Source organism: Chelonoidis abingdonii, chromosome 13 (assembly GCF_003597395.2).
Source record: "Chelonoidis abingdonii isolate Lonesome George chromosome 13, CheloAbing_2.0, whole genome shotgun sequence".
Classification (NCBI taxonomy): Eukaryota; Metazoa; Chordata; order Testudines; family Testudinidae; genus Chelonoidis; species Chelonoidis abingdonii.
In genome coordinates, this window is record NC_133781.1 from 20,046,329 (window position 1) to 20,072,990 (window position 26,662).

Sequence of the window (26,662 nt, forward strand, 5' to 3'; positions counted from 1 at the left end):
CTGAGTGACATAGTTATGCTGATGTAAGTCTGTAGTGTAGACCAGACTCGAGAGGTGATGGGTAGCTCAACGTGGTCAACCTAGCACTGTCTACTGAGGGGTTAGGTTGGTCCAGCTGCCTCTCTGGGGTACACCCCCGAGTGACGTAGCTATGTTGATGTAAGTTCCTAGTGTAGATCAGACCTGAGTGTAGACACGGCACGGGCAATGGTACCTCCATGCACGTAGCTGAGGTAAGTTGTTCCCAGCCAGGGGATGTAGGCTTGGCATTGACTAGCTCCACCAAGGTTACAAACAACCTCTGTGCGGATCTTGCTGTTGGAGCACACCTCCCTCTCGCTGCAAAGCCCCGGCCTGCATGGCAGAGGAGGTGTCCTTCCATAGCAGGATGACTGACACCACCTGTCTCAGACAGAGGCACTGCAACGCGAGAAGCTCCGAGCCCATTTACTGCCACCCTCCTTCCTCAGCATCGGGGTGCACAGGAGAGAGACATCTCAGCGAGGCCCTCGTCACAAAGACAGCGTCCCGCGCCAGCGAGCAAGGCCGGGGACGAGGCCTATGTGACTGCGAGGCGCAAGCCCTGACAGGCCCCATGGGCGGTCAGCGAGAACGCGGCCCGCGCGCGTTGTATTGTGGGAAGAGCTAGGAGCTGTGCCGCCGCCGCCATTTTGTCTCTGTCACTCCGGCGGCAGCCTGAGCGAGCGGTCGGTCGGGGAAGCAGCGAGGGGGTGAAGGCAGTGGTGCTTGGCAAGGGGCCACTCGGGCATCAGGACACGATGATATCGGCCGCCCAGCTCCTCGACGAGCTCATGGGCCGGGACAGGAACCTGGCCCCCGACGAGAAGCGCAGCAACGTGCGGTGGGACCACGAGAGCGTGAGTGAAACGGAGCCACCTCCTCCCCGCTCTCGGCCCCTAAGGCCTGGTTTTGTCGTAGTCACCCACACGCGCCGCGGAGGACCTAAGGGGTTACGCCAGCCCGGGGACGGGGCTGTGGCCACAGAGATGAGGGAACTTGGGGGTGGGGGGCGCTTTCTGCGGGGCTCTGGGAGGAGTAGCCTGGGGCCAAGGCTCTGGAATCGGGCTGGGCCCTTCATGGCTCTGGAGACTGGGAGCAGGCGGGAGGTTGGGAAGAAAAGTACGAAGGGCCTGGCTCGGCTTGGATGGGAGGCGGGGGCCGCTATGAGGAATAGCCTGGCCAGAGGGAGAGGATCCGTAGTAGCCTGAATGAGGAGGATTGAAAAGGAAGGAGTCTGTTCATACCAGGATTGGGGGGCGTGGGGGAGCTGGCTCGTGGCTCTGCTCGGAACTTAGTGCATGAGGGATTGCTCTTAACTGTGCGAGGCGATTTGTGCCGTTAAAGAATTCATTAGCTGAGGAAAATGAGGGGGTGGTGGGGGTTCTGCTTTTGGCGAGGGTCGGAGGGGAGGAAGGATGATGGGAGGGTCTGTGTTGAGCTCTTTATACGGGAGAGAGTTGTTTTGCCTTGGATGAAGGAAAAAGTTTCTTAAAGCCTGTCTGTTTCTAGAATGTGGAGGGTTTTGTTGTTGGTAGTTTGGGGTTTTTTGGTAAGGGGTCGTTCCTGAGTTTGAGGAGGAGGAAGTCTCTGGATAGGCCTTATTGCAGTTTGGTTGTGATGGGGTGGGAGATGAATAGTATAGCGGACGTGCTAACTAGCTAAAGAACACAGGGTAATGAAGAACTTGAGATTCTTTGGAAATGAAGATTTTGCTGATGTGAGAGCTTTATTTCTACACATCAAATTTATCTTGGAACTTCTGGATTTTTCATTTATAATATTGTTACTATTTAGCAATATACTTTAATATTTCCTTTATAGGTGGCTGTCTCATGTTAATTTCCTGCACTGAACTGCTCAGAAGAGGGTGTTTTTGCCCCCTCCCAGATACTTTCTTGTTTAGAGTTTTTACTGTCACCCATCACAGTCGAGGGTGTCAGGTCTTTCCCCATAAAATCAATAGCAAAGTTCCTAGCAGATTTCATGGAGTCTCTGATACTTCTCCCATTTTGAGGTCAAAACTTTGCTTAGGATAGAGTTTTCAGTTTTTGTAGGTTAGGATTTAATGGGTAGATCACAACACTGACACCCTGATAGACAAAGCAATTGATATATTGTTTGCTTGGTAGAGGATGCTGAGGTTGTTATAAAATTGTTTAAACATAGTGTTCCCACAGTAATAACTTCCTGGAAAAAAAGATGTTAAATGAAAAAGGAGCAAAGTTTGTGAATTTCTTTAGTCACATCTGAATTGAGAGACTGGGAAATGACAGGCTTACATTTTAAAATGGTCTAACCAGATGTTGAAAGAGACATCTTGACAACAAATTTGGAAAACTGATTTTGTTTTAGAAAAGGTTATATCTATTTACAAATTGCTTGTATAAAATGTTAAATGTAGAGGTAAGTATTACAGGAAGGACTCACAACTCAAGAAATATATTCTCATTTTATTTGAACATGTAATTCAGCCAGGCATTCAGTTCAGATTTCCCCTTGGTTTTGAGCTCAGAATGCACTGGTGCTACTAGGTCCTGGAAATTTGAGATAGATAGATTGGACCATATCTATGCAGGTAAAGCAGGTGTTTTGAGAGAATGGAGTGTGCGTGTGTTCATTCAAGTAAGGGAACTTTCACTTTCGTTAAACTAATGCTGTTGAAAAACATACTTGTGTTTTGCCTGCATAGACAAGGACTTGGAGGTCAGCCCTCAGGCTGCTACTTAACTTTATTGTTTAGAGAGCAGGTATCCTCTTTGCAGTGGGGATCTGCTGCCATTCCCCTGGACAGTGAGAAGTTCGCAGATTGCTGTTTGAACCCTTTCTGTCTGGTAGGGAATGTGTTTAGTACCCACGGGGGGGAGGGGGAAACCCTTACAACCCCCCTACCAAACCATATCCCCTGAGTCCTGAACTTACCAATCTGGATCCCACCACGTGAGGGTCACCCTGTCCCCATTACCCGGCCCGCTTACTCATACCCATGACTGTGTGTAGCCCACTCTATGAGCGATGTACCCTCACTGCCCCCCTACTATATCTTGACCCCAACCACCGTACACCCCGCATTGGGGACATTACAGGCTGTGTGTACTATATGCTGAACCGTAACCAGTTGCCAGCGTCCCCCCATGCTCTGTATGTTTCCCCCGATGACCAACGACTGACACATCAAACTCTTTGTATCACCTTTCTTTAATATTTTCTAATAAACATTTAAATCTGCTTCCTTCCTGCTTTCATAGAAGCATTAGTGCAATTCATGTAAGCACCACACTAATGTATTTATTAAATGCACGCTCCTTGAAATGCAGATCAGTGCAATTAAAGGAGTGTGTGCTTCACAGTCAATTGTACTGTACTTATCAGAAACATAGCTGTGCCTCCAGGAAGCTGCTTACCCATATAATTTCTCTTATTTCTTTTACAATACAAGAGTGTTCTTTAGTTTTCCCATGCTAATACCGGTCTGATGTTGTACAGTTCAAATAAAAAATCAGGAAATGACTTGAATATTCTTTGTGCAACATGAAAATGTTAACATTGCTATAGAAAACTTAAACTTTGTGTTACTTGTTTTTTAAATTTTGGCTATGTGGCATCAAGGCTTTGTCTACACTGTCAAGTGAAAGACACAACTTTTGTCATTCAGGTGTGTTAAAAAAACACACACCTCAAAAACCAAAAGTTTTGGTGTCAACAAGCGCCAGTGTGAACAGCAGTGAAAGCGCTCCTGCTGACAAAGCTAACGCTGCTCCTTCTTGGGGGTGGAAGTTTTTTGTTGGCAAGAGAGCTCTTTCCTGCCAACAAACAGCAGCTACACTACGCCCCTTTTAATGGCATGGCTGTAGCAGCGCAGTCATGTCGCTAAAAGCGGCATAGTATAGACATAGCCTGACAATGAATACAAATTCTCTTGCATTTATGAATTAAGTGTAAAAATGTAAATAAAGAGCTTTGGACTATCTAAATGAAAGGCATTATGTAGTGCAAGAGCAGTATATTTACAACAATGGACCTCAATATTCTGTAGGTCTAGAATCTCTACATGGTTCGGGTAAGGTTAAAGCAAGGCTCCTATTAGATGGCTGATTTTTCTCTCTCATACCATCTTAGTGAAAAAACAATCAAACTGTTATTAGATAATAGTGTACTCTTGTCTTCAGGAAGTTTAAGAACCATTATCCTGTAATTTGCGAAGAGTACTTTGGTTTTTGGTAGGAGGAGGATGAAAAGAACCATGCCCGAAGCATAGGCTACTCTTAGCATTTTGAATTGGGTGTGTTTTCACTGGAGTTGGAAAACATTGCAAAGTGTGTGGGTTTTAGTACTTCAGAACAAAGTGAAAACATTACAATACAAAACATTAAACACTGTCATAATAATGCTCATGAGGTTACTCATTTTTATGTCTGTTGTCTTTGTAATTTCTTCAAGCTATTTTGAAGTAATGTAGTAAGAACTGAATTGTGTGTGGTAATTGGATCTTGAGATAGTTCTGCCAGTAAATTTAATTTCTCTGAGCAAGCAAGCCCTTAAATTGTTGTGGGAGCCATGGGTGAGTTACTTCTCTGTACCTCTGTTTTCTCATCTGTAAAATGGGGTGTAATACTTGCCTACCACATAGACATGTTGAAGGATTAAGATTTCTGAACAGGTGTGAGATAATTGGATGTAAAGTGTTAAGTATTTCTTTGTGGCACTCTGCCATTCTAGAGTCTATTCAAATGTGAGACCTGAGAGAGAGAGAGAGAATTCAGCAGTATATTGGACCTTTTCCTTTCTATTAGGGGACTTTAGAAGGTTCTCATGTTGTAACAGTAAAAAGTTGCAAGACAATTGAATAAGTGCTAATTATTTACATTGCTAGCAAACCACTTTAGCATAACTTTTGGAGTGAAGGAATTTCCTAAACTGTGTTTAAAATACTGTTACTACGGTGTGCCATGACCACAGATAGTTGCTAATACCTCAGTTTTCCAGGAAAATGGCCCAACATAGTTAAGAGTTCTCATTATCCCTTATTCTAGTTAGATGTTGCATATCATGAAAAAAGAAAAGCACTTGTTAGGAGAACTAGACAGTCTATAATCTCTCTCTTGCCATGTAGTTATAAGCATAATAGGTGCATATAGCAAAGTCTGTTGCTGAAGATTTGAGGGAAATTCTGAGTAGAGGGCAAAGTAATAGTTCTAAAAGTGGAAGAAATAATAAATAAACCTTAATGTTTCATTATGAACCAAATATAGGTTGGGGGGGTATTAGAAGAATTTGAGGCTTTAAAATGAAAGACTGGAGGGGGAACTCTGATATTATTTTCATTTTGACTTCACATTGCTAGATCATGGAGTCATGTACCTGTGTATCAACAATACAGGTTTGCAAGCAGACCAGAAAAGAGAAGTTGAGTACCCTCAGTTTTGACTGGTGCAGAACCACAGCATTAATAATGTTTGGAATGACTTACTATAGAGTAGAGTTTCTTTTTTTCTGCTCTGTCTTGGAAGTATTAGAATACAGTACTGTAAAAGGTTAATATCCTCATGCTGTCTTTATAGTCATGTTGTGAGTCTTAAATCTGTAATAAAACCATACAGTGTAGGAAGTAGTTTTCTGGTTTTGATATTCTAGACTCTTCATTCATGGCACAAGCAGTGGTGCAATGGGAACCCAAATAGTATGATGGTAAGAGACTTTTGGGATCATCCAGTCTGATCCCATAAACATTAACTTCTGTTTGGTAAAGAGACATCATTAAAACAAAATCTAAATTTTGGACTGTGACTACTTAAATCTCCAATACTCTGCCTTAAGAGGAAAAGAGTATCATCTTAACAGTAAGATGTGCAGTAGCTTACAACTGAAGATTGACTTCATACAACTTTGAAATTTTACTGTGCAGAAGAAAAATGCTGCTTTTAACCATCTTAATTTCTGTGTTTGTTTTATTTAAAGTTTCCTTACCTTGCCAAATCTTTTTTAAACTTCCACTTTATTTTTTTAGTAGTTTACATTTAACACAGGACTGTGCTGTATTTGCTTTTTCTCTTCTTTTCTTCTTTGCTGCTGCCTGATAGCTTACTTCCAGTTCCAAATGAAGTGTGTTTTTGATGGATCAGTTCGTAATTCTGGTGTTTGTAACTCTGAGGTTCTACTGTATACCACAACTTAATAGAGATACTTGGGGACCAACTCTCCTTCCATTTATGATTGAATGGACTAACCCTTCTTCCACTGGCAATTAAATGAAACTGTTTTGGCAACTATATCAGTTTCTTATGTGAAAAAGCAATATATGAGGAGAAATGTATTTTAGTTTCTTTTAATGCAGTTCGAGGAGGGATTGCACCGTATGTTCAGCCAACTCTCTGGTAGTCTGTGAACTCCAGTTTGGAAACCACTGACTTTTATACTCAATTGCAGATAATATTGAAGTTATGTTTGTTTTGGGGAGGAAAAGCTTGGAAGAACCAGACCTCAAGAAGAGCTCTGTGTAGCTCAAAAGCTTGTCTCTCTGACCAACAGAAGTTGGTCCTCTAAAAGATTATCTCACCCACCTCGTCTCTCTAAAGCTATTTTGTCAAAACTGAAGATGTTCCGTTCTGAGAAGAAATGGAGCAGGAGTTGGACTATAATAGCCTCCTAATCAATAGCTAGGAAAAAAAATTTAATTAAGCACAGTTCACAAATGGCCATAGGTATAGGCCATAGTTCAGGGTAACACTGAAATGCTTACTCGGACTATTACCGGTTTCTCTGTGGCGGAAAAGGTAGTTAATATATTCATTCAGGATCTCTAGAGGTGAAAGTTCTTGTAAGTTTATGAAACAACAGTTTTGTTTAGTGTCCCTGTTAGAAGTGCATGAACCTGCTTCTAGTCTCTCTCAGCTCTGATAATCAGGGACCAGATTTTGTACCTTTTATCCTAACTTAATTTTTTTCTTGCACTCAGTTTTGCTTTGTGGAGGTATCATAAGCATTTCTAAATTTGGACCTTAGCGTCCAGAAATCTGGGTGCCTGCATGAACCCCTCTAAGCTTAATTACCAGCTCAGATTTGATCTCGCTGCCACCAGCCAAAAATTCCAGGGTTTTGGCTCCCTCTGGTCTCCCCAAACCCTTCCCTGGGGAACCCCAAGACTCAGAAGCCCTGAGTCTTACCACAAAGGGAAATAACCCACTTCCCTTCCCCCTCTCTCTCCCACCCAGAATTTCCTCTCTGGGCTAACCTGAGAGTTACTGATGCAACCTCTTTACATCACAATACCAAGAAGCATGTCTTTTCTCTTCCACAAAGAGACAACCAAATACAAGGAAACAGAAATGATTCTATCTCTCTTCCCCCTCCCACAAATTCCCTGGTGCTGCAGAGCTTTACCCTCCGTAGATCTAACACAAAGAGAATTCCCCTCCCCTTCGTTCCTTAGCCTACCCAGAGAGAAAAACTCAAACAAGTCTTAAAAAGAAAGCTTTATATAAAAAAGAAAGAAAAAACACATGAACATGATCTCTGCATCAAGTTGACAATACACAGGGCTATTACTTAAAAGAAAAATATGAATAAACAGCCTTATTCAAAAAGAGATACAATTTAAACATTCCAGCAACTACACACATGTAAATACAAAAAAACCCAATAACAGCCTATTGTTTTTTCTACCTTTGTACTTACAACTTTGAAACTGAAGATTAGAAGCTTGAAGATAGAAAGAAAGAAAAATCCTCTCTCATAGCTGAGAGCCAGACAAAGACCCAAACATTCCCTCCCCTGAGCTTTGAAAAATTCGGTTTCCTGATTGGTCCTCTGGTCAGGTGTTTGGTTTCCTTTGTTAATCCTTTACAGGTAAAAGAAACATTAACTCTTAGCTATCTGTTTATGACAGGAGGGGAAAAATAAAGAACCAACTGGTTAAATGCATGAAAATTTGTCATAAGGAGGCTACTAAAATATAAATATTTGCTGGGGGTGGGGGAAAACATGGTTAGCTGTCTGACTGTGAGCAGATCCCTCCTTCCTCTTGATTCAGGCATACTGCATGATTTTTCTTCACTCAAGTGTTCTTCAAACCACTTGGTGAAAGAATCTGTGTCGCTCAATATTTGCTTGATACTAATGGAAGTAGTAATTTTTTTCTTCTATACCAGTTCCTAGTGGTAACTTATAACATGGCGTAACGATCAAAATTGCCTGCCTTGGAGCTCTCATCTGATTTTTAAAAGTGCAAGTCACATTTTCAGCTCCTGAAATATTTCTAGGTTGGGAGATATGGCTCTTTGCTTCACTCTCCCAAGTCAGGGAAGAGAAAGTAAGCTGAGGTGTGTATACAAAACTTTTTTTTTTGTGCAGCATGGAGTACATGCTATTACTGGAGTCAGAACATTTAAATATAGTCCCATATAGCCACATATAGCTCAGAATGACTACCAGAGTGGGCTGCTTGCCCTTCTGTGAGGAAAAAATAGGGCTTCTCAAGCATGCCATTTTTAAAAGTATACTGTCAAGGTATTCATTCATAGTTTTCCATAAGTTCATAAATAACATAGCACTTAGAATCTTGAAGTGAGGTTTTCTTTAATAAACCTTTCCCCCTTTTCATTATATCAATACACTGGTTTCTTAGGTACAGTAACTCCTCACTTAACGTAGTTATGTTCCTGAAAAATGCGACTTTAGGCGAAACAATGTTAAGCAAATCCAATTTCCCTATAAGAATTAATGTAAATGAGGGAGTTAGTTTCCAGGGAATTTTTTTTCTCCAGACAAAAGACTGACTATCCATCCATCCAATCTACACACACACACACACACACACACACACACACACACACACACACACAGTATAAGTTTTAAACAAACAGTTTAATACTTGTACACAGTAATCATGATTGTGAAGCTTGGTTGAGGTGGAGGAGTCAGAGGGTGGGATATTTCCCTGGGAATGCCTTACTGCCAAATGATGAACTAGCAATTGGCTGAACCCTCAGGGGTTAACTCTCTCACTCTACAAGGCAGCAGGAAGGGAGGGAAGAGAGACATACCTTGTGTGTGTGAGGGAGAGAGATGCGCATTTCACCTTTAATTACAGCTGACCCTACTCTTAAGTACACTGCCTTGTTAATTAGATCACCTTGCTGGGACCACAGCTGTTGCCAATAAGCTCCCTCCATCCTGAGCCCTGTCACGTGTCCCCCTGCTCTATGGAGGATGGGATAAGCGGGGTGCAGGGGGGACGGGGACACCCTGACAGCCCCCCTCTTCCTCCACTCCCCCCCTCCCCCCGCACAGCAAGCGGGAGTCTCGGGGAGCAGCTCCAAGGCAGAGGGCAGGAGCAATACATGGCAGTGGCAGGAGGGACAGCTGAACTGCCAGCAATTGACAGCCTGCTGGGCAGCTGCTGCACAGGGAACTTAAGGGAGCGGGGAGCTGGTATGTGGACTGCTGGTCCACCCTGGGTCCAAGCCCCCACCAGCTAGCTGCAACTGGCTGCTGCTTCTGCAAGCAGTGGACAAAGCAGGTGGCTGCCAAACGACATTAGAAGGGAGCACTGCAACAACGTTAACCGGCATGACTTTAAGTGAGGATTTCAGAGTAGCAGCCATGTTAGTCTGTATTTGCAAAAAGAACAGGTTCTTTGTAAGTGAGGAGATACTGTTCTTGAAAGCAGCACAACAAACAGTTGACCTTGATCTTCAATTTTGGTTGTTTTTTTTTAAATAATACTTGGAAGATACTCCTGTAAGAACAGTTACATGGACTGCATCAACAACTGGTCTTACACAGATTTTGACCCTACCAACCTTGGCGCAGATACAGCCAATTATTTTTTGTAATATTGTATTTAAAAAGGAGATAAGGCTTGGTTTTGGTTTTACCTGCCAGGAAGCCCACTAAGCACAAGCTAAAATTTTCAAATGTTGGTCCTTAAAGATAGGCAACTAAATCCATATTTAGGCTCTCATTATGTAAATGGCCTGATTTTTGAGCTTCTGAGCTTTTGTCACCCACTTTGGAGAAATTTGCCCATAGGTTATAGCTACACACCTTGTCATGTAAGATGGGGGCTTGAAACGATAGGGCTCTATTGTTTTTTTTGTTCTTTGTTTTTTTAAAATCACAGATGATACCAGCATGATTAGATGTTATGCCTGCTCTTTCACAGTGCCATCTAATTGTACTGAAGCCTGCTCAACTTTATGCATGCAGCTTTTCAAGACACTGACCCTCCTGGATCAAGCCATCTAATTTGGCACCCATCAATACTATAATTGACTTGGAGTAAGTCTCTGTGTGCTACATTTGTTTTAAGCCCTTCCCCCCCCTCCCCAGGACTTCACAGTGCTGGAAGCTGGAAAGTTATTTTCAAAGAGCATCTTTGTCTTATGTGTGATAGAATTGAGTTTTAGGTTACTTAAAAAAAAAAAAATCTTGACATGTATTCCTGTTCCTTAGAATCACATCTCCCTTTCCTCCTCATCTTGTTTGATGAGGATAAAAGTCATCCTGTTAAGTAGTAGTAGAATATCATTTATTTAAATATTTTTGGATGTTTTCTACATTTTCACATATATTGATTTCATTTACAGCACAGAATACAAAGTGTGCAGTGCTCACTTTATATTTTTTGATTACAAGTATTTGGCCTGTAAAAAAAAAACACAAAAGAAATAGTATTTTTCAATTCACCTAATACAAGTATTGTAGTGCAATCTCTACCATGAAAGTTGAGTTTACAAATGTAGAATTATGTACAAAAATAAAACAATGTAAAATTTTAGAACCACTCAGTCCTACTCCTTGTTCAGCCGGTTGCTCAGACAAAGGCCAGGTCTACACTGCGACTTTAAATTGGTTTAATGGCCGATATACCGATTTAACGCTGTATCCGTTCACACGACGTCGTCATTAATATCGAGTTAAACGGCTCCTTAAATCGATTTCGGAACTCCTCCCAAACGAGAGGGAGTGCGCTTTAAAATTCAGATAGTGAACTCGGATTAGGGTTCGTGTGGGCGGGAATCGACGTTATTGCTCCGGGCGCATCCAGAGTGCAGCACTGACTGCTCTGGACAGCAATCTGAACTCGGATGCAGCGGGCAGGTACAGGAAAAGCCCCGCGAACTTTTGAATTACATTCCTGCTTGCCCAGCGTGGAGCTCTGTCAGCACGGCTGGCGATGCAGTCTGAAATCGAAAAAGAGCTCCAGCATAGACCGTACGGGAGATACTAGGTCTGATCGCTGTATGGGAGACAAATCTGTTGTATCCAGCTCCGTTACAGAAACACGAAATGCCAAAGCGTTTGATAAAAAACTCCAGATACACAGGCTGCGTGACAAGCGTAACGGGAGCCAGAGACTCAGATGGCGCTCATGAGGAGGGAGGGGGGTACTGAGGACTCCAGCTTCCACAGATCCACAGCAGTCTCTGAAATATTGCATCTTGCTGAGCTCCATGTCTGTAGGTTCAAACACAGTTTCTGGCGTGGTTCAGGGAACAGCTCCTCATTTATTTCCCCCCCCACCCCACGTGAAAAAAAAAGGAAAGATGCTGTCTATGCCTTTGCTCAATGCACTCCCGAAAAGCGCCAAAGGTTGTCTGCTGCCTTCACAAAGGGAGGGTGAGGCTGTCCAGCCACCCCGGGCAATGTTTTCTGCCCATCAGGCACTGCTGCTCAACACGGAAGTGGGACTATGGATAGCTGAGGAACAGTACCCCACGGTGCACTCCTGAAATCGATGGATTTGGACATGGACGCAAACAATCGATTCGGGATCCCACTGTGGACGCGCTAAACCGATTTTATTAGATCTGTTTTGTAATATCGGTTTAAGCTAATTCGAAATAATCGTGCAGTGTAGACGTACCCAAACAAGTTTGTTTACATTTGCAGGAGATTATGCTGCCTCTTTTTGTTTACAGTGTCACCTGAAAGTGAGAATAGGTGTTCCCATGGCACTATTGTAGCTGGTGTTGCAAGATATTTACATGCCAGGTGCGCTAAAGATTTATATGTCCCTTCATGCTTCAACTGCTATTCCAGAGGACATGCGTCCATACTGACGATGGGTTCTGCTCGATGATAATCCAAAGCAGTGCAGACTGATACATGTTCATTTAATGCGTCCATACTGATGATGGGTTCTGCTTGATGATAATCCAAAGCAGTGCGGACTGATATGTTCATTTTCCTTTTCTAAGTCAGATGCCACCAGCAGAATATTGATTTTCTTTTTTGGTAGTTCAGGTTCTGTAGTTTCCACATCGGAGTGTTGCTGTTTTAAGACATCTGAAAGCATGCTCCACACCTCGTCCCTCTCAGATTTTGGAAGGCACTTCAGGTTCTTAAACCTTGGGTTGAGTGGTGTAGCTGTCTTTAGAAATCTCTCACTGGTACTTTCTTTGCGTTTTGTCAATTCTGCAGTGAAAGTGTTCTTGAACAACATTTGCGCATCATCTGAGACTGCGATAACATAAAATATATGGCAGAATGCAGGTAAAACAGAGGGGACATACAATTCTCCCTCAAGGAGTTCAGTCACAAATTTAATTACTGCATTATTTTTTTAATGAGCATCACCAGCATGGATTAATGATTAATGTTGCCCTCGATTGTTTCTCTTCAAAAGAAGACATTCTTCTTGTCACTAAATAGGATTATGGTTAGAAAAATGGCATTTTACTCAACAAATCTGCTTTTTTAATTGCTTGTTAGTGAAATCAAAACCTACTTTTTACTACTATTAGTACCACAGAACCAATACTCATTTAGTACTGAGATGGATTGTTATCTGGCTCATACATTACTAGACTAGTTAGTTAATTTTCAATAAGAAATTTTGCTGATGGTAAAGGATAAGCCAGAAAGAAGTCAAGTCAGGTTTGATTTGAATATCCCAGGTTCAGGTTGCCAGTCAGTGTGTAAAAAGTCTTCATACTTGTAACTGAGCAAACTTGCTGTACCATCACTGAGAGAAAAACATACCACTTTTAGATTCTCTCTCTTAGGATCACTTAAAGTCATTCTATTCAGAGTAGAGATGCACTTTATAATGAAAGATTTGTATTTTCTCATTACTTCAGAAATTGTAAGAAGCAATGGGCGAGTCTCTGTCCTCCACATAAGTGGGAGAATTTTAGAAGTCAACTATTAAACTGAGTTTGAAGTGGGAAAGTACAATGTTTGGGATCCAAACAGGGTCCAGTGTGTTACTTTTTAGTGTTTTGCAGGGAATCGTAGTATGTATGTAGTATCTCTACACTAGTCATTTACCTTTAATTAATTGACTTTCAATTAATTCAAAGTAATTTAATTGTAAAGGCTACTTTCTGCTGTTCCCTAGCAAATACCCAGACTAATCCCTCAGGTAAACTACAACGTTTGTAGGCTGGAACAAATTTCTTGAGAATGTCCAGACTAGTCTTTACAAATGTGTTAACTACTTCAAGTTAATTGGCAATCAGTTTGGTAGAGGTAAAATCTCTAGTGAAGAACTAATTATTTAAAGGTGACCTTTGGGCTTTTTGTTGGGCTAGGGAGATTTGAGTGAGCTTGATTTTTTTTGTTTGCTGCTTTATGATGTATAAAGAATCTGAAAGTTTTTGTGTCTTTGACGTTATAAATATCAAGAATGTCAAGACTGGTTTTTCTTTGCTGGGAGACGTGGAGGAAAAGAAGGGCTTTCAGGTATCTTAAGTTCATACAAGGAGCAGGAGTACAGAATCTTTCCAGCCTAGTCAAGAGCTGAATTTCCAATCTAAAACACAGGCTGTTTTTAAACACCTTTTGTTGTCAGAGAATGTAGAGGAAATAATGTGTGGCCTTAATTTTTCCATATTAAAAAGTAAAAAAGGCTTCTCTTTTTTTGCAGGTCACCTTTAAATAAAGGTTTTAAAGGCATTACTGTGAGGCCTGGAAAAACAACTGGATAATAAACTAGGTAACTTTTTAGATATTAGTGCCCCCCACCACATCTCAAAATCTTCATACCACAAAGAAGTAGGCTGGATTTGAGTCAGGGTGGGTTGATTAGATTAAAGTGCCTTAAATCACTGAGGAGGAGATCTTGATTTAAATATTTTTTCCAGTTGTACTTCTTAGTTATTTTCCTAGAGAGAGGTTGATTCTTGTTGGTTGGTAACCATTAAAACATTAATTTGTAACTTTCTGTAAGCCTTTATGTATATAAGCCATGTCTACACTACAAACTTCGGTTGATGCAAGTTATATCGGCATAAAACCACTCTTAGTATATCGTTTGTGTGCATGCACACTTGGTTCCTTGCATTGTTGCTGCACATGCTTACCAGGAGTGCATGTGGCGCTGCATAGTGTGGTGAACCGCGGGTAGGTAACCCAATGTTTGACCCATTACTGGCACTGTCTTTTGGGAAGTTTTGGCAATGCAGGATGGGACAGAAATGTGTCGCACAGGGGTGTGTGGGAGCAAGGAGTCAACTTCCCAACATGCAACTATCTCCATCTCATAATGTCATCTATATCCCATAATTTTTGCACCTTTTAAAAAAAATCCCTCAGACCTGCACAGACTTCCTCACTGTCCACCATCTCTGACAGAAGCATGGAGCCTGCACAGCTCTGCACTGTTGTCATAAGCATTGCACACATAGGATGCACAATCCTGTGGTATTTGGAGAGCTGTAAGAAGAACCGAATCGGTGTGGAATATGATGATTTTTTGGATAACAGATTGTGTGGGACATAGCGAGGACCAATTCAAAGTCGGTGGTGCTCACGGAGCAGCTGCCAATATAGAGCACTGCCTCTGGGCTTGAGAAACAAGCTCTGACTGTTGGTTTGCAGAGTAGTGCAGGCTTGGGATGATGAGCATTGGCTGCAGAACTTTTGCATATGGAAAGCCACATTCCTGGATCTGTGTGCGAAGTTTGCTCCAGCCCTCCAAGACAGAGACACCAGAATGAGAGCTTCATTGACAGTGGAAAAGCAAATGGTGATTGTAGTGTAGAAACTTGCAGTGCTGGATTGCTACTGGTCAGTGGGAAATCATTTTGGAGTTGTAAAATCCACTCTGGGGGCTGTTGTCATGTAAGTGTACAAGACCATTAATTGTCTCCTGCTATGCAGGACTGTGACTCTCAGCAATGTGCAGGACATAGTGGAAGGATTTGGAGTAATGGAGTTCCTGAACTGTGTGGTGTAGCAATAGCATGCCTATTCCCCACAGAGTACATCAACAGAAAGACAGACAGGACTACTTTTCAGTGGTTATGCAAGCATTGGTGGATCACAGGCGATGTTTCACTGATATCAGTGTTGACTGGTCAGGGATGCTTGCATGTTTAAGAACATAGGACTGTTCAGAAAGCTACAACCAGGGACTTCCTTTCCCAGCCAGCAGATTACTATTGTTGTTGTTTACCTGTCATTAGCGATTCTGGGCAACCCCAACCTACCCTTGCACACCCTGGCTCAAGAAACCATACACCTGCCACTTTGGCATCACCAAGGAAAGATTCAGCTACCAGCTCAGCAGGTGCAGAATGACATTGAATGCGCTTTTGGTAGATGGAAGAGACGCTAGTGTTGTTTATTCACAAAGATTGAATCTCATTGAAAAAATATCGCAATGGCTATAGCTGCCTACCATGTCCTGCATAATATCTATGAAGCAAAGGGGAAAAGTTGCTGTCAGGGTGGAGGGCGGAGGTAGAGTGGTTGTCTGCTGAGTTTGATCAGCCAGACACAAGGACTACTGGAAGAACTCAGTGAGGAGCTAGGTGGCTCAGGAAGGCTTTGAGAGAGCACTTCAACAGCAAGCCACAGTAATACATTCTGGTATACTACACTCTTATCTTGCTGTGCTGTTTTGGGGCCTGTAAGAAATTGTATGGTGCTTGTACATCTCACTGTACCACTGTCAATGCACCTATTAATTTTCCTGTGCTTGTTGCACATTACACTAACTAATCCTGTGAATTGTCACAGTTTAGTAAGTGGGTTCAGAACTGCTAGGTGCTCTGGAGCATATGTTGTGAACTAAAAGATTACTTGTTTTCCAGATAATAGAATTTTATTCAGTAACAAAACCAATGCAAAAAAAAATCTGTGTAACTTAAAAGCAAATACATTAAAAACTAATATATTACTGGAACAGAACTTAATGAGGAGAAAGAACATTCGTGTACATTTTACCTACACGTACAGTGACCTGTGAAAGCCACAGTTGCTGTATGTGAAGTCATGGTTGTCCTTATTGCTCCCCTGATGCCATGTGGAATGTTGGGGGGAAAGGTGTAGGTAGGTGGCTTAATGCAGTTCTACACAGACTGCAAAGGGAGGCGAGCCGATGATTGTTGAACTGAGATTCCACAAGAGTTTGCAGTATCTGTGTTTGCTGCTGGAGAAGCCCCACTACGTCCTGTGCATCTCACTCTTCTTTTCCTGCAGGGACTCTTGGGCCTTTCTCCTGTCTGTTCTTTCTTTCTCCAGGCTATCTGCTGTGTTGACCCTTCAGGCCTTTTGCTCATGGTCTGTCGCAGCATTGGCTTGCAGGATCTTATTGAACATGTCATCATCCCGATTCCTCTTCTTTTTCTTCCTTACTTGACTCAGGTGTGAAGGGGAAATCCCTCAAGGCTGCAGCTGCAGCAGCTGCAAATAAAACACACAGGTACCATATCCACATAGTCACAACGAAAAGTGAATGTAACATTCAGCACTCCCTTCCCTCACTCCCCTACAGTTTTCAACAAAATATGCTTATTGACACTTCTGCTTCTGAGTGCTTGTGCATAGTGCCACTTGCAGCAGCTGTTGTGAGTAAAGCCCACCAGGGGTGAGGGAAATGAGGTGGGAATTGCTCAGTTGCCTGAAACTGAGTGTAGGGCAACAACAATGAATATATTGGCATCTGCAGATGATGGTGATTTTAGCTGATACCCCCACTTCTAGGGATAACAACGTCAGAGAGAACACAGCTGCTGCAGGCATCCTGAAGCTGCCTGGTCCTGTATGCTGCTAGCCTAGGTACTGCAATAGTTCCTGCCGAAGTTATCGCTTACTGGCATGGGAAAATGTCGTACTGTGGAGGAAGAAATAAGGCTACCATCCCTAGAAATCTCTGGAAGAGGATTACAAAGTACCTCCATGAAAGTTCCATTGAGATCTCTCAGAAGGATTCAGTGGACATCCCTGTACAAACACTCCCTGACTTATGCAAGCGTTCCATTCTGGAACGCCTTGCATAACTTGAATTTTGAGTAAGTCGGAAATGTATATCCGACCATTAAACACTCCCCCCCCCCCCCAAAAAAAAAAAAAAGAGAGAGAGAGAGAGGACCTCCTATTTCTACCTTACGGAACTTTTTCCGTAAGTTTGGATTTGCGTACGTCGGGTTTACGTAACTCGGGGAGCATCTGTATACATAAACAAACTGCTTCTCATTTCGCTCCCCCTTGCCTAACTCTACAGAGGAATGAAAAGCAGATAAGTGCTACCTCCTTTGTTGTACCGCTACCTCTTCTAGTACAAGTAAATTAATGAAAAGTCAATAACTGTGTCATGTTAAGTTGGTTGCACCATCCCTGTAATGGGAAATAAATTTACACACCTGAGATTCTGTCCCCTGCATCAGACTTACCTATACTCAACTGAGTGGACTGTGGTGGAGCCTCAAATGGGGCCTGGCTAACAGCATTGGCGTACCCCCTCCACTCCCCAGTCACATGTCCTCTGTCCTCTTCGTCTTTGCCATTCATGCCAGGGCCTGTGACTCGGGCTTCTCAGAGGTATCCATGTTGGCCGGTGGGGGTGTGGAGGTCTCCACCGAGTATGGCATGTGGTTCTTCGTAAAAGCATCAGGTCTGCAGACTGACATCAGATTGACTGTCAGCCTCCCTGGCGTTCTGGTACACCTGATGCAGTTCCTCTGCTTTCACTTGACAAGGATGCTGGTCCCTTTTGTGCCCCTTCTGCATCCTCCATGCAGTCTGCTCATAGATGTCCACATTTCTGCTTCTGCACTGTAGCTGTGCTTGTGCAGTCTCTTCTCCTCACAGACCCAGGACATCCACTGTCTCCTGTCTGTTCTAAGCCAGAGCATGTCTGGAGTGTGTAGCCAGTATAGTCAGCTGGCTATTTATAACAGCTATTTAAGGATGAAGGAAAATACTATTTAACAATAATATAAAGGAATACAGGGTGTTGCAATGGAGAAGAAGATTTATCCAAGTGCATGGAGTAGTCAGGAAGGCATGTTGTTTTCTCTGGTAAAGCCAAGTAGCACACATCTGTGTGTGCGTTCTGTGTAGGCTGCACAGAAATAAATACAGAAGGAAGTTTCACTTTTTACCTTACAATGAACATCTGATGTGATTGAGTAAACTAGTGCCAAATAAGAAAATAGTTATTTTTTTCCTCTCTCTCTTAGGTTTGTAAATATTACCTTTGTGGGTTTTGTCCAGCTGAATTATTTACAAATACCCGTTCTGACTTGGGTAAGTGTTCATTTGTGTGTGTGGGAGGGGGCTGGGGTGTCATTCACTGTCATTAAAATTAAATTTAAGATATGTCATATGATAACCCCCTCCAGCTTCCAGATTAGTAGTTACAGCTGACCTTTTCTCTATGACATGGGTGTGACGGGTTGGATCACAGAAACCCCCCAGGGAGCTGCCAACCAATGAGCCAAGGCTACTTCTATCTCTGTTTTCCCTGCCAGCTTAGGACTTCAGCACCCTGTCCTGCCAAGCCAGACACTCTTGTCTACTTTAACAAAAGACCCAGAGTCTGAATTACCTGCCCCAAAGCTGCAGGTTTACCTGAAAACAGCTCACAGAAGTGTACTTGTCTTTAGCACCCAGATGCCCAACTCCCAATGGGGTGCTTATGGGATACACTGTCACAATGGGATATTCATTTTCTTTAGTGTATATTCTGTCAACACATTATGAAACTAGATTTTTTCAGGTCTGCCAATAACTTGATTTCAGCAATAGCGATGTTGATATAATATCATGGATAGACTGCATAATCAACGAAAATGTATTGGAGATTATTGGAACTCAGCAAAATCTAGTCAGATTTTATGAAAAGAGAGATTCGATTTGCAGGGTACCATTTTCAGATGTTGAGCAGGCAGTGCATGTTTATGGGCACTGGAAAGTAAAGTTGATGGCAGAAAAACACAAGGCAGAAAAAGAAGATCTTGGATGGCTGATGTGGTATCCTGTCTGGATCAAAAGGACTATTCATCTACCAAGAGATTAGCAGAGGATCATGCAGAATGGGCTACAATGGTTGCAAATCTCCAGTTGTGGCCACACCACAGCAGAAGATGATTTTTACAACACTTGCTCCATCTCAACCCCTTCCCCACAACTAACATAAAATTAGGCTATGTGTACATAGGAAAGGAGTGTGTGAATCCCCTTTTCCCCCCAAGTATAACCTAAAACTCCACAAGTGGGACTCTCTTATTCTCATGTAAGAGTGTCTTTTATTTTTATTTATTGGTTTAGCTTATGTTGATTGAAAAGGGGTTTAAGCTAAACTGAAAAGACATTCTTATACCAGAATAAAACTAACTAAATCAGGGGTGTTATCAATATAGCAGTAAAACTTTCCTGTGTAGATGAAGCTTTAGATGGAACCCTTATCTGCCTTTGTTCTTCTGATTCTAAACTTAAAATCAAATTCTTTGAATCAGCCAGTGCTTTATTGTAAAGTTAGACATCTGGCCAGATGTTTGGAGACCACAAATTACTCAAATCAAAATAAAAACTAGCCTTTTAAAAAAGAGCCTTAGAAAACTAGGCTGTTATAATCCTGCCAGGATATTTTTTTGAAAATTTTGTTCTGAAACATGCTTTTATTTTGTGCTGGAGATTCAGTGAATTTCCATTCCATTTTACATGTGTTACAGAATTCTTATTTTTTCCTTTTGTTAGTCTGAGAAATGTTACCACATTTTGGTATTCTTTTTTAAGATAAATTGAAGAAAAAAAAAGTTCCAAACAAGTAAGTGAAAATGTAGGTACAGAAGGCCAGTTTACGGAGAGCTTCATAAAAATGCATCAGCTTCACCTTTATGCTTTCCTGAGACACTTCAGAAATGTGTCCTGTATCATGGTTAAAGTTAAGATTCTGCCATGGGTATTTTTAGTAAAAGTCAGGAACAGGTCACAGATAATAAACAAAAATTCACGGAAGCCTGCAACCTGTCCCTGACTTTTACTAAAAATAGTCATGGGATGGATCAGACAAATAGCACTGCCGGGGGCTTACAGCTCCTCCAGTCCCACCGCTGCTTCTGCAGCAGGGACTGACCACCACTACTCCAGCCCTACGGGTGCTGACCCAACCCCAGCCACTGCTCCCATCCCACTGCAGAAGAACTCACAGAGGTTACGGAAAATCTCAGAATCCATGACAGAATCATATCCTTAATCATGGTGCTCCCAGTCATCTGACTGGTTGGATAACCTACAGTGCTTAATGTAATTAGACACAAAGGGCTAGATTTGCAAAGAAACTTGGGCATAGCCATGGTTAGCATCACTATACTTAACTTTTAGGTGCCTAGAAAATCACTGGGATTCACAAAAGCCTGCGTTAGGCACGTAGGCTCCCTTAAGGAGGCACCTCAGAATGGGATAGACAGAAGCCGGCATGTTCTGCATCTCCCCCCAAGCTAGCCAATAGGAGATGCCAAGGTAAAGAGTGTGTCCTAAGCCCTCTCGTTCTCAGGGACTACTATGCCGTAGTCCAGGCTAGAAAGAGATGCCTCACTGTGCTTGGGATTCTCAGCTACAAACGCTCTCTTGGAGTTAGGTGCCTATGCTGTTTTTGCAAGAAGGTCAGGAGGACCTCCCTCATATTTCTAGCCCAACGTTTAGGACGCTTACCTGGGATGTGGGAGATCCTTGCTTTAAGTCCCACCTCGGCCTGAGTGGGAGAAGGTATTTGAACAGGGCTCTGCCACTTCTCAGGTGAATTCACTAACCACTGAGCTCTGGGATATTCCAATGTGATGATCCTTAATCTGTACTGTGAAACTGTTTCCCTGTGGATAAACAATGAATTCATTGAAGCAGGAGGACTGGATCCTGGGTTTCCCACTTCCCAGGTGAGTTCTGTAGCCACCAGACTACAGAATCATTTTCACGCTTGTGTGCGCTTCTCTCTCTCTCTCTCTGTCTCAGTAATTTGTCACCTACAGGTTTGGTGGCAGCTGAGCGGGGGTTTTGTGAATCCCAGTGGAGCCTGATTCTGGAATTTATGTGCCTACAGTGGCCGTTAGGTGCCCAAGTCTTTTTATGAACCTACCTAAAAGCGTGCTGACTAAATCTTCAGGAGTTTTGGTGTCGCTTTCCAGAGTGTGCACTAAGTCTTACCTTGCTTTATTTTTAGGTCCATGTGAAAAAATTCATGACGAAAATCTGCGTAAACAGTGAGTGTTTAAGTTGTTTTAGCATACGTTAATGCAACAACTATAATGGTTTAATTTGTTCAAATTGGCGTTCATAAAACCAACCAGACAAGAAGAAGAAAATAATTTAAGAGCAGTTTCATATATAGGCTGCAAATCCTTTACCTTGTACTTTTCATTGTCCATTTCGTTATGAAAACTTAATTTAAAAAATCACTGATCATAGAAATATAGTGCTTGAAGGGACTTTGAGGTCATCGAGTCCATTCCCCTATCCTGAAGCAGCCCCAGTATAATTTACAAAGTTGTAATTTTTGCTGGAGCTGTTAAAGCATAGCAGTTTTTTACATGTTTGTCACACCTCTGTATTACAGAATGACACATGATCATTCAGTAAAAAACATTGTGTATGTTTTTATCAGATATGAGAAGAGCTCTCGTTTTATGAAAGTGGGCTATGAAAGAGACTTCTTGCGGTATTTACAGAGCTTACTTGCAGAGGTAGAACGTAGGATTCGAAGAGGGCATGCTCGTTTGGCACTGTCACAGAATCAGCAATCATCGGGTGTAAGTACAAAAGCCTATATCGAAGCAAAGAATTGTTCTTAAAAGTGGACTCTGAATGTGGGATGTTCACTGTAATGTGAATTTGCTGCTTTCCAGAAGGTTCTTATATGATTTACATGTTACTGGTTACTGTGACCAGAAGAACTCCACTTCCCTTTTCCATAGATAACTTCAGCTTTTTTCTCTGTGCTCAGAATGATTTCTGTTCTTACACACACACACTTCCCCTGTTCTTTTTATGTAGTTAAATAACTAATTTGCAGGATAGTTGTTACTTGACAAGGATGATAGACTTGCCTAATGGAAGACTCTTCCTGTTAAAAATAGCATTTTTAATTGCACTTGTAACAAGAGTGAATTGCAGATTTTAATGGGTGAGCTTCCTTTCACTGACTCCAGAGAGACAGTCATCCTGCATCCTTCTAAATTAATACCAAAAGTGAGGTCTGAGTTCTGCTTTGATAAGACTCTTAATTTCCTAATATTTTTCACAACATATTATTCTCAACCAAGGGAAGCCAAATTCAGTACTCTAGGTGTCAGAGGAGATTTACATTCCTATTTGGACAGGGTATTTAGAAAATCAGTTACGTCTGGTCTACACCTAAAACTTAGTTGACCAAGCTGCATTGCTTATGGCTTTGAAAAATTTCACACCCTGTGCAACATTAAGTCGACCCAATCTCCACTGTAGATGCAGTTTAGTTGACAGAAGAATTCTTCCGTCAACCTAAGTACTGCCTCGTGGGGACGGATTTACTACAATAATGGAAAAAAACCTTTGTTTCTGTAGCAAGCGTCTGTGCTACAGTGATGTATCTGAGCACTGTTATTGTCTCACTGTAACCTTCCTTCTGTAGACATACCCTGAGACTTTTTTTTATAGCTTTGGGGAATCAGTGTAAAGGGAATGCCATTGCCATTCAACTTATATCTAAGTGGATTACCCTCTGTTTTACCTTGTTTTTGTTTTACATTAGCTAGGCTAACAGTACCTAAGTGGCTTGGGACATTCTCTGTTAGGCTCAAGGCAGTATCAGTGGCATGCCTTGATAACATTTTTATCTTAGACATGTGTAGGGCTGCTAACTGGAGTTCTGGTCACCTGTTGATTCAGCACTGTACTCTGAACTTGGCATCTACATATGATGCTTATTTTGGGGGGATAGTTTGGTTCCACCTTCCTGGAAGCTGTGCTCACTGTTCATAAGATTTCCCCAAATAAAAATACAGAGTAAGAAGCATTTGAAGGACATTCTCTGCAGAGGGTGGTATCTGGCTGTCAGCCAGGGGCTTAGCCCATGCTCCACCTGCTATTGCTGTTCTCAGGGGTCAAATGTTAAGAGTTAGAGGTATGTTGCCATTCTTGTACTATCAAATTGAAGCTCACGAATTTTGTGTGTGTGGTGCCTTCAGAGAAACAGGATTATAGGTGAATAAATTTCCTTTTTCTCTCACTAAGTGAAAATACAACATTTCTGTACTTGGATCTACTCCTATTTATCAAGTATGTAATTCTAGAGAAAAATATTAATAGGTGTGTAGTTTCTTAAAAACACACATTCTTAATCCTTTGATTAGAGACTGAATTTTTTTTTAATATTTAGCAGGCAGCTGGACCTACTGGTAAAAACGAAGAGAAAATTCAGGTCTTAACTGACAAAATCGATGTTCTTCTACAACAGGTAAAAGTCACCTTCTAACACAACTATTAATCAGATGCTCAGATTAAAAGATCCTGACAGGATTTTTATTCTGCTTTAGATTGAAGAATTGGGTTCTGAAGGAAAGGTGGAAGAGGCACAAGGAATGATGAAACTTGTTGAACAGTTAAAAGAAGAGAGAGAGTTGCTGAGGTCTACAACTTCAGTAAGTAAAAGCTGTATGGGCTTTCAAGGTTCAGTGCAAAAGCAGAACCTGACCAGATAGCCTTGCCTCTTATGTAATCAGAGGATTTAAAAGTTACAACAATCCAGTTACCGCTTTCTTGTCAAATTTCTGTTTCTCACATTAAAATTTAACAGGCTGAAATTGTGCCCTTTATGAGAGCCCAGCCTGTGTTTCACGTAATATATTCATTAATTTAAAACTCCAATTAGTCTTAGTCAATATCACGTACTTTGTTAGATAATTAAATCTTGGATTTAAATTGTAAACTCATTTAGATTAGTATTCTTTGCCAAAACTAAACTGGCATTGGGAATTTACGAATATGTATTGGTAGTTTACAGAAGATGAAACATCAAAGATGCTTATATAGCTAGAAAATTAGAAGGGCAGGAAACTTATTCTAAGTTAATGTAAAAACCCAAAATAAAAACTAAATTGGAAAATGTAAAAATGCAAGACCTTAGAAAACTAAGTGTTAAATTTTTTTGGGCATGTTAGAAACTTGCCAATCTTAGCATTGCTTGGACCAAAACATCTTAAATTTGAGAATATTTTCAAGCCCTCTTCAGAAAAATGAAAACACTTGCATCCATCTTCAACTTGATCTTATATTGTTGATAGGCTAGTGAGCTAGTCACCTTCTTCTGTACCCCCCCCCCCCCACCCCGGGGGCGTGCATCACACACTTTAAGAAACACTAGCTGAGATCTTCATAATATGAGCCTTCCTTTCCTTCCTGTAAACATCAAGGAGCAGTGAGATAGTTTTAAAATGTTTGTATTTTAAATTATCAATGGCCATTTGAGTTGGCATCCACTGAAATGAATGAAGCGATTCATCTCTCATAGCTATTGTGCTGGCACTCTGAAAAGTTAGTCAGACATCATTGAATCAATTAACCTTCAAAACATGGCCAGAGTGTTTCTTCTCAAGCATAACAGTTTAGAGACTTAATTTTTTTAAATGAAAACTAAGACTCTAAAGTAATTGAAGTTTGACATCTGTCCATTGCCATGTCTGATCCTCCCCTTCCTCACTAGTCCTTTTGTACCCCTCCAGTGGGACACAAACCATTTCAGAGATTTTTAGAGGAAGTCAGAAATCGTGCTTGAAATGGAAATATAGCTACAACTTTTATTATGGTGAAGACACTTAACTTTCCATAACTGAGAACTTTCTTGCTAGCAATGATCAGTAAACCAGAGTCTGTTCAAGGATCTTTAGGTTCCTGGCTGTCAGCAGCTTCTTTTCTTTAAATCTCCCCCATGACTGCCACTTCTCAGGGAGTTTATCCCAATAGATAATCTCTTGCTTTTCTCTGTAATTGTCTTCTGAGCTACTAGACTACTTGATTCCTGGAAGCTCACATGTTTAAAGCTGGACCTGATTAGAAGCGGTTCTAGCACCAGAAAGAAATTAGAGGAGATATTCCCTCTAGCTTGTATTTGAAAACAACAAAAGCAGTTGATTTTTTCATAAGTCTTCCTGGTGTGATGTTGCATTTACACTAGTTCAGGAGTAGGCAACCTATGGCACACGTGCCAATTTTCAGTGGCACTCACACTGCCTGGGTCCTGGCCACCGGTCCGGGGGAGCTCTGCATTTTAATTTAATTTTAAATGAAGCTTCTTAAACATTTTAAAAACCTTATTTACTTTACATAGAACAATATTTAGTTTTATATTATAGAGTTATAGAAAGAGGCCTTCTAAAACCGTTAAAATGCATTACTGGCACACGAAACCTTAAATTAGAGTGAATAATGAAGACTCGGCACACCACTTCTGAAAGGTTGCTGACCCCTACACTAGTTCCTGAATCACTTTTCTTTAATTCTAATGGTCTTGTATGCAGAAGTCAGAGGAGCTGCCATCCCTTAAAACCATAGCATAGTTCAAGAAAGCTATAATTCAGGAGTTTATGGAAGCCTTTTCAAAACCTAGTATGATTCTAAACACTCATTACTGTAAAGTGGATATAGCATTAATTTTAGTCATATGTTTGAGGCAGTTGTCCAGAAAAATTGATATTGGCCATAGAAATGTATAGTGTATGCTTCCCTTACTTGTCAAATCTGAGAATAATGCAGAATATCTGGGGCCTGGTATTTGGAATGTGATATTAACATGTTCTGGAATCCTTTAGGGCCTTAATGTCTTTCCAGATCTGTATATCAGAAATCTGTCTTGAAATTCATAAAACATATTGAGAATTTTCCTATCTGATTGATTTCCTGAAAAACTTTCATTTTTGTCAGAATTATCAACTGCTTTAGTTCTTGCCAAACCTTATTCTCCCATTTTTGCACCCTTTTGTGTTAAACTTTGAAATCCTGAAGCTCTTGATTTGTTCTCATAAATTTCTCCTTTTAAGAATTTAAATGATGTGGTTCACATTCAGATGTGGTATAGTGGATGCAACTTTGTTGAAATCAGTGGCAGTACACCTCCTTACCAGGCTTGAATTTGACCCGATCATCTTCAGAATGCTTTGCAAATACTAACAGCTCCTCACCATATTTCTGTGAGCTGTGCTAAGATTTATCTCCATAGTTTTTACTGTTGGGGAAAGCTGAAATAAACAGGTTAAATGTCTACCGCCAGATCAGAGAGGAGCTTTTGTTAGAAGTTAGTCCTGGTCTACACTACGCGTTTAAACCGATTTTAGCAGCGTTAAACCAATTTAATGCTGTACCCGTCCACACTACGAGGCCCTTTATATCAATATAAAGGGCTCTTTAAATCGGTTTCTGTATTCCTCCCCGACGAGAGGAGTAG

The 26,662-nt window shown here is 41.5% G+C and overlaps 1 protein-coding gene across 4 annotated transcripts in view; it reads left to right on the top strand.

Moving 5' to 3' along the window:
- The first annotated feature begins 660 nt into the window (after positions 1–660).
- Positions 661–26,662, top strand: part of LUC7L3 (LUC7 like 3 pre-mRNA splicing factor) — a 46,819-nt gene continuing 20,817 nt past the window's right edge. For 3 of the 4 annotated variants that reach the window (XM_032785153.2, XM_032785154.2, XM_075071825.1), the window contains exons 1-6: positions 661–878; positions 18,429–18,495; positions 21,410–21,449; positions 21,851–21,995; positions 23,603–23,680; positions 23,760–23,864. In XM_032785153.2, coding sequence (XP_032641044.1) covers positions 780–878; positions 18,429–18,495; positions 21,410–21,449; positions 21,851–21,995; positions 23,603–23,680; positions 23,760–23,864 — 534 coding nt within the window. In that variant the 5' untranslated portion in view covers positions 661–779. The remainder of the gene's footprint in view (positions 879–18,428; positions 18,496–21,409; positions 21,450–21,850; positions 21,996–23,602; positions 23,681–23,759; positions 23,865–26,662) is intronic. The other variant, XM_032785156.2, reaches the window with a different exon arrangement.